Source organism: Pseudorca crassidens, chromosome 2 (assembly GCF_039906515.1).
Source record: "Pseudorca crassidens isolate mPseCra1 chromosome 2, mPseCra1.hap1, whole genome shotgun sequence".
NCBI classification, from domain to species: Eukaryota; Metazoa; Chordata; class Mammalia; order Artiodactyla; family Delphinidae; genus Pseudorca; species Pseudorca crassidens.
This window is the reverse complement of record NC_090297.1, coordinates 114,368,742-114,385,729: the sequence shown is the minus strand read 5'-3', so window position 1 is coordinate 114,385,729 and position 16,988 is coordinate 114,368,742. Positions and strand designations below refer to the sequence as shown.

At 38.6% G+C, this 16,988-nt stretch overlaps 1 protein-coding gene across 5 annotated transcripts in view; it reads left to right on the top strand.

The window, feature by feature from the left end:
* SPTA1 (spectrin alpha, erythrocytic 1) overlaps positions 1–16,988 on the top strand; it is a 66,156-nt gene that overhangs the window by 23,721 nt on the left and 25,447 nt on the right. For all 5 annotated transcript variants that reach the window (XM_067713956.1, XM_067713945.1, XM_067713977.1 and 2 more), the window contains exons 17-26: positions 1,044–1,166; positions 2,754–2,971; positions 3,797–3,889; positions 5,605–5,742; positions 6,963–7,114; positions 7,751–7,937; positions 9,090–9,191; positions 13,593–13,684; positions 14,574–14,718; positions 16,231–16,412. In XM_067713956.1, the coding sequence (XP_067570057.1) occupies positions 1,044–1,166; positions 2,754–2,971; positions 3,797–3,889; positions 5,605–5,742; positions 6,963–7,114; positions 7,751–7,937; positions 9,090–9,191; positions 13,593–13,684; positions 14,574–14,718; positions 16,231–16,412 (1,432 nt within the window). The remainder of the gene's footprint in view (positions 1–1,043; positions 1,167–2,753; positions 2,972–3,796; positions 3,890–5,604; positions 5,743–6,962; positions 7,115–7,750; positions 7,938–9,089; positions 9,192–13,592; positions 13,685–14,573; positions 14,719–16,230; positions 16,413–16,988) is intronic.

Here is a 16,988-nt window from a genome sequence, read left to right as displayed (position 1 = left end):
AGCTAAAGTAACCATCATTTTGCTACTTGCTCTAAGTTATTGCCAAGGTCCTTGGCTGAGCGGTCATGGTTAGCGTTTGAGGTCACAAGTGTTTTTGTTTATATTGTCAGTGACTCCCTTTTATAAGGGGAGCTATCACAAGGATATGTATGAGCTATTACAAGGATAAAAGGGGTGAAGCAGCAGATAAAGTACATAATTTCCTTTCCTTTGGAATCAGTCAGTCCACCATTGTTAGTGCCAGGACACTTGCATTGAAATACAGAAAAAAGTGCACATAAATATAATGCAAACTTAATATACATGTATTGGGTACATCTGTGAGAGGCTGGATCATATGACAACAGAGGGGTTAGTCTGGGAAAATATCCTAGAACAGAAAAGATCTCTTTGAGGGAGAGACAGGCATAGAGGGTTTCTGGAGACATTTAGTGTGAACTATATGGAAGAAAATTTTGGAGGAAAGAGAGTTGAGGTGTGGACGGGAGACAGGGAGGATGAAGTAGACAGCTGGAACTGGGGACTTTAGAAGCAGGAAATTAACGGTACATAGTATTTATTATGTGCTTGTTAGTGTTAACCAACGAGTGAGACACTTTTTGTAAGTTATGTCTAATCTTTACAAAGAAAACTACAAAACAGTTATTTTTAGTTTAGAGGACTTAATAATTTTCTGGCATCCATAAAAATAAGCAAGTAGAAGATCCTGCTTTTTATACCACAGTATATTGAAAGAAAATTGGTTGCATGAAATTATTGGAAGTTTGAGCTGAAGAGTTACGTGCCTTTCTACTTATCATCCAAAGAGAAGAGTGATTTATTCATTGTCTTTTGTAGAATAATGCATTTTCTTAGTACAAAGAGGCAAGGGGAAGAACAAAGCTGAGCAGAGTTAATTCAGACAAACAGCATAAATTTTAGGAAGCCCACTTAATGAACTTCACTGGGAAGAACTTGTAGGTCCAAGAGTTAAAAAGAAGTACAGTAGCTTCTTATTATTCTGTGTACTACAACAACGACCTTGAAATTATTTTTATCTCTAGGCAAGGATCTGATTTCCTCCAAGAATCTTCTGAACAGACACCAAGTCATCCAGGCTAATATTGCCAGCCATGAGCCACGCATCCAAGTGATAACAGAGAGGGGAAACAAAATGGTAGAGGAAGGTATGTATGATTCAGATTGAATTGACCTGTCATCACTGTGCCAGATTTATGAGAAGTTTTTTTTTCAATTTTTGGGCTTCATTCCCTTATCTACTTTGATACTTTTACCTGTATAATTTTCCTTCTGCATGAAGTTCCTCTAACATTTCCTGTAGTGAAATCCTGCTAATAATAAATTCTCTGGGCTTTTGTTTTGGTCTAAAAGACTTCCTTTTGCTTTCCTTTTTGAAACATATTTTCACTGAATATAAAATTCTTGGCTGATATTGCCTTTCTCTGAGCATTTTAAAGATGCTGCTGCACTGTCTTCTGACTTGCAGAGTTTCTGGTGAGAAGTCTTCTCTCATTACTATCTTTGCTCCTTTGTATGTAAGGTCTTTCTTCCCTCTGACTCTTTTATCCCTGGTTTTCACCAATTTGCGCCAATTTGATTACAGTATAACTTGGTGTAGTGGTCTTTGTTTCTTTAGCTTTGCAATCGTTGAGCTTCTTGGATCTGCTTTCTTATGGTTCTTCCAGGGACGTTTTTATTCTGGAACTAATTTAGAGACTAGTTCACTACTAAGGTATAACCCTTCTGAGGATACTACCTCATGTATTATAATATCTTTCCACTTTGGTGGGAGCTAATTTTAATTATTCACAGCCCTATGTGACCTTAGGAGTTTTTTGGCCTACTGCTTTCCAGTCTTCTTTTCCTTACCCTTGAAGAGCTTCCTGACACATGTGTGCAAAAGAGTAATCAGTCACATACATCATGGGACCTCTATGTGTATCCCCAAAACTCCATCCCCAGTACAGCACCCTTCTCAGTACTCTGCTCCACAAGCTCTAGCTGTCTTGTCTTCCCCCAACTCTGATCTCTGTCTCCTCAGAATGGTGTGATTGCTAGTTCTATTTGGGCTAGTCCTCCCAGCACTGCAGTCTACAGACTGCCCCAGGCATAAACTGTGGCAGTCATAAGGCATAGCTCATTTCTTTCCCTTCTCTCAGGAGTCACACTCCTCTGCCTATCTTCTGAAAATCATTGTTTCTTACACTGTGTCTTGTTTTCTAGTTGTTTAGGATGGGAGAACAATTTCTGCAGTAATAAATCTTTTATGGGTAAAAATGAAAATCTGCTGGTTGATTTTTGCTGACACTTCACTGTATTTTCTTGGTTTATCTGTGGAGGTGTTCACCAAATTCTAAAAAACATACTTAACACAATCCTAAGAATGAATTTTAATTCATTGATATTAAAAAAAAGAAATGAAAATCTGCTGAATTTTTTGCTTAAGCTAGAGAATACACATTTTTGGAACTTTGAGCAGTACCCACACATAGCTATTTTGTTTTCAGTCTGTATATCAGAGATTGTACCACCCAATTCACCACCACACATATACCCTATCCCCCATTAGCATCTATTGATGCTTAATCTCACTTATGACATCCCAGTTCCCAGGAACTTAGGTGAAATGTCACATTGACTACATGCAGCATCATTCTCATGGCTCCCTTTCTCTCTCCCAGCTCACCAAAAGGATTAAAGTATAGTGGATATTAATGAGGGTAAAATTCTCCTTTTCTATAACTACTCTATAGGACACTTTGCTGCAGAAGATGTGGCCTCTAGGGTCAAGAGTTTGAATGAGAATATGGAATCTCTCCAGGCTCGAGCTGCTAGACGGCAGAATGATCTTGAAGCCAATGTCCAGTTCCAGCAATACCTAGCTGACCTGCATGAAGCAGAAGCATGGATTAGAGAGAGGGAACCTATAGTAGACAACACTAACTATGGGGCTGATGAAGAAGCAGCTGGGGTAAGGTGGGCACAGGGAAGGATACTGTCTAGTACTCACCAAATTAGTACCAAATTAGAACCTGATTAGACTGTGTGACAACTACAGGTTTTCTCAGATTTTTCGGAGTTTCCAGAGTGATAACCTTTGGCCTTCATCTGCTGGGATAACCTGAGTTAACAGAAATCCCAAAAGATACACCACATTTTCCTAACCCCACAGAGAGCCATAGTTCTTAGAGATTATCTAAGCCCAAAAAGGCATGACCAGACATCTATGCCTGTCTTGGTCCCATCCTAAATTTCCCAGACTGAGCTTGGGATTTCACAAACCAACCATAGTTTTAACACATATTTAATTACTTTATTGTAATAAAGCCAGGCAGACAGACACGTTGGGGCAAGAAGAACTTCTAAGGTCATAATTACCCTTTATATCCATTTCTTTGTTTTGCTCATTGTCCTATGGTCAGCCAGTATAGTATTTCACAAACCCTATGCACTAGAAATACTTGACATGGGCATCTAAAGTTATGCCAATATTTAATCCTACAAAGCAATGTTTTCAGCAGTATCCTCTTTCAGCTGTGATGTGTATTGAGAAAACACTTGTGCAATTTGACTTTATTTTGATTAAAGCAAATATATTGATATTGTTGTTCATTTAACTCTTATTTTCTTGATACTTGCAAATTTAGAGTTAAAAAATTTATTATATGTGGAGAGTGTCTCTTACCAGGAATTAGGACAATAAGTACAACACAAAACAATAGTTGAAACACTCCCCAGGGATGCTTAGTGTTCTTCCTGTGTTTGCTTCTGATGATTTTCCCATCAACAAATTCAGGCTCTTCTAAAGAAGCATGAGGCCTTTCTAGTGGATCTGAAGGCTTTTGGAAACAGTATGCAAGCTCTTCGGGATCAGGCAGAAGCTTGCCAGGTAAGAAGGACTTAGGTATGACAAGAATCACATTCTCCACCACAGAGGAAAAGGAATTAGGAGATTCTCTTTCTTACCAGTTTTTACTTTACATGGTCTAGGAAGCAACTGCAATAGAAAATAATAAGTCCTGTGATCTTTAGACAGGCGCTGTGGCATCTTTGTAGCACCTACAGAGATTTAGTTTATAAGAATTTCTCAGTAAGTATTATCATTTATTCACTGGTATATTATTTTTTTGCTTTCCTTTTTCATTTTATACTTTCATTCTCTGTCTTTTCCTATTTCTTTTATTTGCATCTCTCCTCTTATATTCCCTCCTGATTTATTTCCTCCCTTTCTTAGTTTTTTTTATACTGACACTTATTAAATGTCTACCATGTGCAAGCATGAATAAAAAATAATCCTGACTTGAAGGAAAATTACAGTCTATTAGGTCATAAATTTTAACAAATAATTGCATATAATAGATATATGAACAGGAAAAAGAATCTCAAAGAAAGGAGTGTTTCATTCTTTTGAAATGAGAGTGCTGGAGGATAGGAAAATCTTCATAGCTGAGGCAAACCAGTTTATTTTTTTTAAGGGTAGTTTACTATGCAGATAATGAGAAGAAGGGCTCTTGTAGTGAATAAGCTATGAGAGCAAATGCACTGAAGCACAAAATAATCAAGTGTATTTGGGAAATGGGAAATGCAAAGGACTGAGAATGTGAGAATGGCTAGACTGCAAGGTGAAAATAAGTGTCCTGAAGAGTGATGGGAGCTGCAATCAACTAAATGATATGGGTATCTCCTAGTATAGTGGAAGCAACAGAGACACACTTCTCACATTCAAGAAATTCTGTCTTATGAGGGGCTCTGAATCCACACACTGGGAGTAGAAAAGACATAGACTCACTCTGTCAAGTCAATATATATTTACAGAGCTTTGGTGCTATGCCTTCCTCAAGCTCTGCACAGTGGATGCCTACACAAAAACAGGTGGATTTATGAATTGTAAGTTATGAGGAAGCAGTACTTAAAGGATACAAAATCAGAAGGATATGTAAGGGGAAGTACATCTTCAGCTCCAATCTGAAGAAGGTGTGGGCCATTGCTTATGAAGAGGGATTATATTTTGTTCATTCTCTCAGAGATATGATATTTGGGAAAAATGAAAATCAGAGAAGACCATACCTTAGAGGACAGGTTAAAAAGGAGAGAGAGACAAGATATTTGATCTCAGTTTATGTTCTCAATTTTTAAAATTCTGTGGCCTTTCCTGTGCTGTAGATCACTCATCTCTAAAAAAGAAAGTCCACGGTTGTTTGACAAAATGCTTTAAAGACCCAGGGAATGGAGAAGGTGATGAGAGACAGTGGGTCTCTCACTTTCTCAAAAACTTTTCTGGAACATGGATGCATACAATCCTTTATTGCCTGCTTAAGAACTGGTAGTTTAGAGCATTTAATATGTTTTTGAAAACTTACATTCTTACTTGCTCACTCTGTGTTCATATTTCCCAGCCCACCTGTCCCCTGAGAAGTGTTAGGATGGAACGATATCTCTGAAGATGGCATATTGCAATAGCTCTGTTACTGGCAGCCATGTAAGAGATTTCAGCCAGGGGCTCCTCTCTCCTGCAAGGTGCAGGGATGGCCCACCATGGGTAGGCTGTACAGGGAAATCTTTCCTATGGGTGACTGGCTTGTTCTGTTTACTGTTTTTGTTCAGCAACAACAGGCTGCACCCGTGGAGGAAGCTGCTCGAGAAGAGAGGGTTGTGGCCTTATATGACTTCCAGGCCCGCAGCCCCCGAGAAGTCACCATGAAGAAAGATGATATCTTAACACTGCTCAGTTCCATCAACAAGGTGACTTTCCCTTCTACCTTTCTCCCCATCAACAGGGTGGCTCTTGCAGTCAACTCTCCCAACCCTGCCAGATACTCATATTTTAACCAGCCAATATTTTTCTATTTCTCTCTCTCTTAAATAACCATAATTTATTGAGCAGTATCTTTCCTTCAGTTGCTGTGTAGGATCCTGTACATATCTTTTGAGATTATAATACCAATTTTACAGTTAACAAAGTGAGGACTCAACGAGCTTAAGTAACTAGCCCAAAGACATGTAAGCCATGAGTGACAATTCTGTAATATGTTTACAGAATTAAACTGCCTCTTTCTTCTCATCTTTCCTTGCTCTTCTGACCCAGTGTTCCTAGTAATGGAACAAAAATGGCTGGTGTTAAGAGGAGCCTGTTCAAGGAGAAGTCTTTTGCCAACTTAGATTTTCTTTAGCCCTTATGACTGTGAGAATACTGACAAAATATTGTCTAGGATTTTAAATATATTTCTCATAAGAGCATGAGAAATATTTTTATATTCTAATGCTTCATTAATCTCCAAAAATGATTGAGAAGAAAAAAGAGAGCTTGGGATTTGTTACTCTGAGGCCAAGTAATTTTTTTAGAGAAGCAAGAATTTTATTATCAAATAAGCTGTGTTCCAGTCCTCTTTTCTCTTTGCTCAGTCTTCTTCATTTCACCACATTATTCTCTGAGGATGTTAACTCCAGAGCAGTTAGTATAGCAACCCTCCTGTGGAGATCAAGGTCATACTTAAGCATAAAGCATTTGCATAGGTGAATTTCAGGGCAACACACAATTTTTAGGGGCTCTGGGAGAGGGATGGTGAGAAGTTATTATACAATATTGTCATATACAGGTGCTTCACCCACAAAAAGCCCAGTTCAGTCCTGGCCCTATGGGTTTTTTGTGAATTCCTAGTGGACAAAATGCCCCATCATGAAGAGAATGGCTGTCAGTTTTTGAAAACCTCATCAAAGTTAAGGATCTAACATCAAATATCAGATTCCTTGATTTAAGAGGCTTATCTCTGCACTTCCTGCAACTTCTGATGTATGTTCTTTGTAATATATAAACATTATATGCTACCCATAAGCAATGGTTTGCTTCTTCTGGCCATCAGCCTGTCCCTTTGCCTAGAGACTTAGTTATGAGGGTTAAAACTTCTCCTATATGTGGCTTTTCCAAGAACTAAGGAAGAAATGGGGATTTTCTCTCCCTTTAGGACTGGTGGAAAGTGGAAGCTGATGATCAGCAGGGCTTTGTGCCAGCTGTCTACGTCAGGAAACTTGCCCGTGATGAGTTTCCTATGCTCCCGCAACGGAGGCGAGAAGAACCAGGCAACATCACCCAGCGTCAGGAACAGATTGAAAACCAGTAAGTTCTGAAGGCTGGAGAACAGAACAGTGTTTGGCCAAACATTCCAGATTGGTCAAAAACACGTCTTACGATTCTATATCTGTTAGATTAAGGATGCTTTGCAAATTCACAGATTTTAAGAGCTGAAAGTTAACTTAGGGTAACTCAAACCCTTTACTTTTTAAATGAGGAAAGGGAACCCCAGAACCATTAAGTCAAGTGCCAGAGGTCAGACACATATTAGGGTCACGTATTCTGACTCCCTGCCTGGCAATCTTTCACTCTTTCAAGGTTATCAAAAGGTCTTCTGACCTCTGTGTGAACTTTGTTTACTATGCCAGGCTACTTCATATCCAGTTGTCAATAGGAATGTGAGATTTTCACTTCTATAGAATGAGGAAGGCGTATTGACAGTCATACTATTGGAACATTGACATTTTTATTGTTTTTAAATGGAACACTTTTTTCTCTCTCTTCTCAATGCTATTTTCCTTCCATCTTTATTTCCTCTTCTCTTTACTGTTTTCTTTTGATTTTTTCCTCCCTCTCATTTTTGTCCCTTTCATTCTCCCCCTTTCTCACCCTGCTTCTACTCTTCTGTGTTTTCTCCATCTCTTATTCCACATTTCCCATTCTCTTTGTTTCTCCACCCAGGTACCTTTCTCTCCTGGATCGGGCAGAACAACGCAGACGTCATCTATTGCAACGTTACAATGAGTTTTTGCTGGCCTATGAGGCAGGAGACATGCTGGACTGGATCCGAGAGAAAAAGGCAGAAAACAGCGGGGTGGAATTAGATGATGTTTGGGAGCTGCAGAAAAAGTTTGATGAGTTCCAAATGGTGAGAAAGAAGAACCAACTCCTCTAGACAGCTTTACGAGGGTTATCATCCTTTCCTTTTACCCCATATCTCCTCCTTAGTAACTCCTTAATTTCATATTTGCTAAATATCCTCCCCCAAACTACTGAGACTTCCACATTTCAAATATTTCTCTGGGTATTACAAATGGAAGGAAAATGCAGAGGAAACTAGTCACCCTGACTTTGCAGCCTGCATTTCCTGCCACTCCCACATCCTACTGGAAGTGCTGGTCCCCCAGAATCTTTACAACTTGTCCTATACTGTCTTTTGTTCCTGCTTCCCAGGTTGAGATGGGGTGTTGTGAGACTCTTGCAAGGTCTAATTATGGGACAGAAGTTTGGATGGAAAGGTGGGAAGAACAACCTGACTTTACAACCAGACAATTTCTAATTTTCTGCCTACCTAAAACCTTTCCATTCTCCTTTATTCTCTCAGATCCATTCTATTATTTTAACTAGCAATTAGTATAAACTACTTCCTTCTTTCTTTTCCATATGGTACTTTCCTTACACATGGAATACAAAGCTATACAAAGCTATCGATCAATCGATAGATAAAGATAAAGTACATATGGAGACAGAGAGAAGTGAAAGAAAGGAAAGGGGAAAAAAAAGGGTACAATTTATAAAACAATACCAAGAATGAGACTTCCATGAGAAAACTCATTAAAAGGCCATTGCATAGTGAAATAAGCAATGTCATCACCATAGATGTGGTGATGAGTTCCCTAGAGCTGCTACAACATCTTAATATAAGCAAATTGCAACTCAGACAATGAAATTCTACAAAAAGTGAAGGAATTTGTATTGGTAGAAAGAACATTACGTGGCTCAGGTATAGACCCCTTTGATGGTATAATTTAATCCAGGGAGAAATCTAGGAAAATTAATGTGCTCCATAATCCATATAAATAACAGCTCTCTTGTCATGTTTTTGATAGCCACTGGGTATCAGGGAGTTTAAAGGTACTCTTCTTTGTGGCAGACTGGAGGAAGGCAGTTTGCCGTGTACTGCAAATGTGGTTAGCAATACATTTTAACCTGTAGCCAAGTCGGGGCAAAATGAGCAGGTAAGTATGAAAGATTCTTGAGAAGGGGATTTATACTGCTTTGGATACATTTTCCCACCTAGGATTTGAAGACCAATGAGCCTCGGCTGAGGGATATCAACAAGGTGGCTGATGATCTTCAATTTGAAGAGCTTCTGACACCAGAAGGAGCTCAAATACAGCAGGTAACTATGGCTCCTTCTTTCTTCTCATTACCAGGTTTGGGGAATCTTCATTTCATTTTAAAATGCTTAATTTCATATCCTGAAGATCAACTAGAACATGCAGAAGGTAATGGCAGTATGGAGCTAACTACAGGAAAGGTCAAAGGAAATAGTTCAGATAGTCCAGCCATGTATCCATTTTAACTGATCTGAAATCTATAAATTGCCACACACCCCCCCCATCGCTCCAAGAAATTCAGTGATCAAATGCATGAATACAAAGAAAAGGCAGATAAAGGAGCTATGACAGTGCGAAGTGGTTAATCAAGAAAGTTTACTGGAGGAGATACTCTGGTAAAATCTGATGAAAGAAGAATATAGGTAGTAGAGATGGGGGAGAAGGCATTCTAGACCTGACTCAGATTTGGACTTGTGGTTCCATAAGAGATGTAATGAATTAATAGAATGTCTAGTCCAGTTCTCTGAGTCGTCATAAACCAGTGAGGATGAATTCTCTGCCTCCTTTTGTGGTAATTGACCTGGGGTAAGAGTGAGAAGGAAAGTGCATAGGAACAATTTGCTTACTCTCTACAGTAAAATAGGGCTCTAAGAAGCTACCTGGTTTAGTCATTTCAAGACGCAGAATGGTATTATATTTCTCACAGAGAAAGGTAATACCTTCTAACTACCAAGGCAACACTTTCCACTCACTTTTCAGAGGTTGTAATGTATCTCTGTGGCAGCCAATAGCAATTGCTGCTCTAAGGTTCATTGTTCCACCCTAGAACATCAGTTTCGGAAGAAAACTAATTCCTTTCTTAGCTACAGTGGCATAGATGAGACCCAAGTTCAAGCTATCCAAGAAAGAAAGAAACCTGTGCATTTTGTAAAGGAGATAAGATGAAAACAACCAGGGTTTAAGCCCCATCTAGTCTTTTTTTAAACATCTTTACTGGGGTATAATTCCTTTACAATGGTGTGTTAGTTTCTGCTTTATAACAAAGCAAATCAGTTATACATATACGTATGTCCCCATATCTCTCCCCTCTTGCATCTCCCTCCCTCCCACCCTCCCTATCCCACCCCTCTAGGTGGTCACAAACCATCAAGCTGATCTCCCTGTGCTATGCGGCCACTTCCAACTAGTTATCTATTTTATGTTTCGTAGTGTATATATGTCAATGCCACTCTATCACTTTGTCCCAGCTTACCCTTCCCCTCCCCGTATCCTCAACTCCATTCTCTAATAGGTCTGCATCTTTATTCCCGTCTTGCCCCTGGCTCTTCATGACCTTTTTTTTTTTCTTTTTTAGATTCCATATATATGTGCTAGCATACAGTATTTGTTTTTCTCTTTCTGATTTACTTCACTCTGTATGACAGTCTCTAGGTCAATCCACCTCGCTACAAATAATTCCGTTTCATTCTTCTTTATGGCTGAGTAATATTCCATTGTATATATGTACCACATCTTCTTTATCCATTCACCTGTCGATGGGCATTTAGGTTGCTTCCATGTACTGGCTACGGTAAATATAGAGCTGCAATGAACATTTTGGTACATGACTCATTTTGATTTATGGTTTTCTCAGGGTACATGCCCAGTAGTGGGATTGCTGGGACGTATGGTAGTTTTATTTTTAGTTTTTTTAAGGAACCTCCATACTGTTCTCCATAGTGGCTGTATCAATTTACATTCCCACCAACAGTGCAAGAGTGTTCCCTTTTCTCCACACCCTCTCCAGCATTTCTTCTTTGTAGATATTTTAATGATGGCCATTCTGACTGGTGTGAGATGATATCTCATTGTACTTTTAATTTGCATTTCTTTAATGATTAATGACATTGAGCATTCTTTCATGTGTCTGTAGGCAATCTGTATAGCTTCTTTGGAGAAATGTCTAGTTAGGTCTTCTGCCCATTTTTGGATTGGGTTTTTTTTTTTTTTTTTGATATTGAGCTGCATGAGTTGCTTGTATGTTTTGGAGATTAATCCTTTGTCAGTTGCTTCATTTGCTAATATTTCCCCCCATTCTGAGAGTTGTCTTTTGGTCTTGTTTATGGTTTCCTTTGCTGTGCAAAAGCTTTGAAGTTTCATTAGGTCCCATTTGTTTATTTTTGTTTTTATTTCCATTTCTCTAGGAGTTGGGTCAAAAAGGATCTTGCTGTGATTTATGTCATAGAGTGTTCTGCCTATGTTTTCCTCTAAGAGTTTGATAGTTTCTGGCCTTACATTTAGGTCTTTAATCCATTTTCAGTTTATTTTTGTGTATGGTGTTAGGGAGTGTTCCAATTTCATGCTTTTACATGTACCTGTCCAGTTTTCCCAGCACCACTTATTGAAGAGGCTGTCTTTTCTCCACTGTATATTCTTGTCCCCTTTATCAAAGATGAGGTGACCATATGTGCATGGGTTTATCTCTGGACTTTCTATCCTGTTCCATTGATCTCTATTTCTGTGTCTGTGCCAGTACCATACTGTCTTGATTACTGTAGCTTTGTAGTATAGTCTGAAGTCAGGGAGCCTGATTCCTCCAGCTCCATTTTTCTTTCTCAAGATTGTTTTGGCTATTCGGGGTCTGTTGTGTTTCCATACAAATTGTGAAATTTTTTGTTCTAGTTCTGTGAAAAATGCCACTGGTAGTTTGATAGGGATTGCATTGAATCTGTAGATTGCTTTGGGTAGTAGAGTCATTTTCACAATGTTGATTCTTCAAATCCAAGAACATGGTATATCTCTCCATCTGTTTGTATCATCTTTAATTTCTTTCATTAGTGTCTTATAATTTTCTGCATACAGGTCTTTTGTCTCCTTAGGTAGGTTTATTCCTAGATATTTTATTCTTTTTGTTGCAATGGTAAATGGGAGTGTTTTTTTAATTTCACTTTCAGATTTTTCATCGTTAGTGTATAGGAATCCAAGAGATTTCTGTGCATTAATTTTGTATCCTCGTACTTTGCCAAATTCATTGATTCACTCTAGTAGTTTTCTGGTAGCATCTTTAGGATTCTCTATGTATAGTATCCTGTCATCTGCAAACAGTGACAACTTTACTTCTTCTTCTTCCAATTTGGACTCCTTTTCTTTCTTTTTCTTCTCTGATTGCTGTGGCTAAAGAGGAAATCAGAAAATACCTAGAAACAAATGACAATGAAAACACAACGACCCAAAACCTATGTGATGCCGCAAAAGCAGTTCTAAGTGGGAAGTTTATAGCAATACAATCCTACCTTAAGAAACAAGAAACATCTCAAATAAACAATGTAACCTTACACCTAAAGCAATTAGAGAAAGAAAAAAAAAAAAGAAACCCAAAGTTAGCAGAAGGAAAGAAATCATAAAGATCAGATCAGAAATAAATGAAAAAGAAATGAAGGAAATGATAGCAAGGATCAATAAAACTAAAAGCTGGTTCTTTGAGAAGATAAACAAAATTGATAAACCATTAGCCAGACTTATCAAGAAAAAAAAGGAGAAGACTCAAATCAACTGAATTAGAAATGAAAAAGGAGAAGTCACAACTGACACTGCAGAAATACAAAGGATCATGAGAGATTACTACAAGCAACTGTGTGCCAATAAAATGGACAACCTGAAAGAAATGGACAAATTCTTAGAAATGCACAACCTTCCGAGACTGAACCAGGAAGAAGCAGAAAATATGAACAGACCAGTCACAAGCACTGACATTGAAACTGTGATTAAAAATCTTCCAACCAACAAAAGCCCAGGACCAGAAGGTTTCACAGGCGAATTCCATCAAACATTTAGAGAAGAGCTAACACCTATCCTTCTCAAACTCCTACAAAAAATAGCAGGAGGAGGAACACTCCCAAACTCCTTCTATGAGGCCACCATCACCCTGATACCAAAACAAGACAAGGATGTCACAAAGAAAGAAAACTACCGGCGAATATCACTGATAAACATAGATGCAAAAATCCTCAACAAAATACTAGCAAACAGAATCCAACAGCACATTAAAAGGATCATACACTGTGATCAAGTGGGATTTATCCCAGGAATGCAAAGATTCTTTAATATATGCAAATCCATCAACGTGATACATCATATTAACAAACTGAAGGAGAAAAACCTATGATCATCTCAACAGATGCAGAGAAAGCTTTCGACAAAATTCAACACCGATTTATGATAAAAGCCCTCCAGAAAGTAGGCATAGAGGTAACTTTCCTCAACATAATAAAGGCCATATATGACAAACCCACAGCCAACATCGTCCTCAATGGTGAAAAAGTGAAACCATTTCCACTAAGATCAGGAACAAGACAAGGTTACCCACTCTCACCACTATTATTCAACATACTTTTGGAAGTTTTAGCCACAACCATCTAGTCGTTAGAAACAACTGAGCTGTCTGAGTTAGCTCCCTAGCTAAAGTCTGTGTTTGCCTCTTTCAGGAGTTGAATGCCCGCTGGAGGTCCTTGCAGAGGCTGGCAGAGGAACAGCGCCAGCTGTTGGGCAGTGCCCATGCTGTCCAAATGTTTCACAGGTAAGAATTTTACCTGAAAAGCAATGCTACTCTAGAACCCACTCAAGAACTGCCAACTCTACTTAGTATAGTAGATCCCTAGCTATAAATTTAATCCTTCTTCCTGGAAAAATCGGAAATCAGGCGCTTCAGTAGTAGATTCCTCACTTGGCACATAGGCTACTCCCAGACAACCAACTTCAATTTTCTAGTACCTAGGCTTGGGCCCTGGTACATACATAATTAGCAGTCTTTATATGTTTGCATGATAGTGAATGAAAATTGAAGTTGAAACAAGAGGTTTAAGTAATTACATTTCTGAACTAGAAGTAGACAGTAGAGGGCAAGAAACATCACATTGACTCTAACTGTTGATTCAACAATTTTTTTTATGTTTGACTTCCAAATCTGTGTCTACACTAAGAAACACACACAACTAATTAAGCAAACAAATGAATGAACAAGACTAATGAAAACCAAACACCTTTACTGTGTATAAATGTATTTTTGAATATTCAGAGATGGGAAAACTGAAATTCAGACAGGTCTTGTTTAGAATGGCTTAAGATGGAAAATCATGAAACATAACAGTTAAGCATGGAGCTTTGCCATCAGGCTACCTGGTTGAAAGTTAGGCTCCACCATTTGGCAGTGGTATAACCTTGAAACAATAGTTAACTTCTTTTTTTTTTTTTTTTCTGCTTAGCCTCTTAAGCTTTAGTTTTCTCACATGTAAATGGGACTGGTAATAGTAACTAGGCCTCAAGTAGTTGTTGTAAAGATTAAGTACACCTAAGTTCTAACACATTACAAAGGATGATGATGATGGTAGTGATGACTTCTTTGTGAACTCAGCTAGTCTGCCTCTAGTATGCCTATTATTCTTAAACTCTTCACTCTCGTGTACCAGAGAAGCAGATGACACCAAGGAACAGATTGAGAAGAAGTGCCAGGCCCTCAGTGCTGCTGACCCTGGCTCAGACTTGTTCAGTGTTCAGGCCCTTCAGCGACAGCATGAGGGCTTTGAGAGAGACCTCATACCCCTGGAGGAAAAGGTGAGACGTGCTTTTAAGCTTTTCTAACACGTTCATCTTCATATTTATACCTATTAATGTCCTTTTCTTGGGTTTTATTGTCGAGTCTCTTATTCTTATAGTTTTATCCTACTCCATACTTGTACTTTTATCTTATTCCATACTCATAATTTTACCTTGTCCCTAAGGCAAGTCCACTAAGAGGGCATGCCCCAGAACCATTCACATGGAGGGAAAACTTTTTAAATTGTTGAAAATTATAGTTGATTTACAATGTTGTGTTAACTACTGCTGTGCAGCAAAGTAATTCAGTTATACATATATATATATATATACATTCTTTTATTATATTCTTTTCTATTATGGTTTATCATAGGATATTGAATATAGTTCTCTGTGCTATACAGTAGGACTTTATTGTTTATCCTTTCTATATAGAAAAGCTTGCATCTGCTAACCCCAACCTCCCATTCCATTCCTCCCCCAACCCCCTCCCCCTTGGCAACCACCAGTCTGTTCTCTATGTCCATAATTCTGTTTCTGTTTCATAGATAGGTTCATTTGTGTCATATTTTAGATTCCACATATAAATGATGTCATATGGTATTTGTCTTTCTCTTTCTGACTTACTTCACTTAGTATGATAATCCCTAGTTGCATCCATGTTGCTGCAAAGGGCATTATTTCATTCCTTTTTATGGCTGAGTAATATTCCTTTATATACATACCACATCTTCTTTATCCATTTATCTGTCAATGGACATTTAGTTTGTTTCCGTGTCTTGGCTATTGTAAATGGTGCTGCTGTGAACATAGGGGTGCAAGTATCTTTTGAATTATAGATTTGTCTGGAAAAATGCCCAGGGGTGGGATTGCTGGATCATAGGGTAATTCTATTTTTAGTTTTCTGAGGAACCTCCATACTGTTTTCCACAGTGGTTGCACCAAATTACATTGAGGGAAAATATAAATGAACTTGTAAATGAACTTCCTACTATCTAAGTACCTCTTTAGTGAGTTCCAATAGGCCAGAACTTACCAATGTTAGTTGGAGGTCAGCAGCCTCAGATAAATAGGAAATGGCCAGGTCTATGCCTGAGTATGGTACAGAGTTTCCTTAGCAAGGGATTGAAGGAGATTAATCCTACTCTGACCAAAAAATGAACTCTAGAGCTTGCCAAATACACTCTGGAAAAATCAGAGACATCATAGAACTTGCATTATCATGTAAAGCAAAAAGAAGCACAGAAAATGTCTACATTGAAAAGATTTTCACATTAAAAATTAGACACTTGCCACCAACCAAGTCAATCATCCTGCCTGATAGCCTTCTTATATATTTATTTTTTTGTTTATTTATTTATTTTTACAAAGGCTTATTCTTAAATGTACAATATTTTATAAAGTAGCAAGGTGTTCTTGTACCTCATTGAAGTCTATTTGAGGAAGGAGCACCACTGGGGCTTGAAACTCTTCCTTTGTTAGGATTCAGGTGCGACTCCAGGCTGATTGTCAGAGCTCTTGACTTCCTAGGTGGCTGTATTGGGGGAGACAGCAGATCGGCTCAGTGAGTCCCACCCGGATGCCACCGACGACCTGCAAAGGCAGCGACTGGAGCTGAATCAGGCCTGGGATGACCTGCTGGGGCTTACGGAGGAACGTAAGGAGAACCTACAGGAGGACCTAAAATTCTTCCTGTTCCTCAGCCAGGCCAGGTAAAGCTCCAGAGGCAGACTTCCACCAGGTGGGGTGGGCAATTTCCAAGTCTGGCCCATGAGTGGAGCATCTAGGAGCAGTCTATGTACAGGTGCTCTTCACTGCTGGGTTTGGAGTGTATCTCTAGGTCCAGATTGTACCTCCGGTAAGGCACAAAATTCTCATTTTCAATATTTCAAGCCAATTCCTTCAAACTGAAATATTTCAGTTTGAAGGAATGTGAGATTATCTATGCCAATTAAGTAAGTTTCTATAGAGTGTATACTATATATAAGGTGCTATAGCAGGAATTACAGGATATGGGGGGGGGGAGTAGTCTACTGGAGAAGCAAAGAAGAATACAGATAACCATGGTAGAACATAATACATCCCAAAACACACATCCTAACAAATAGATGGAACTATGCAAACAAAAGTGTGAGAATAAGAAAGGTACAGAATATCCATGATGTGGGGACAGCTAGAGCCTGGGTTTTGTATGTCACAGAGGTAAGGAGAACTAGCAAGAGATGAACTCAGAAATGTTAAAATTAAGTCCTGGAGAAGTTTCACTGCCTTGCTAAAGACTTTAGATA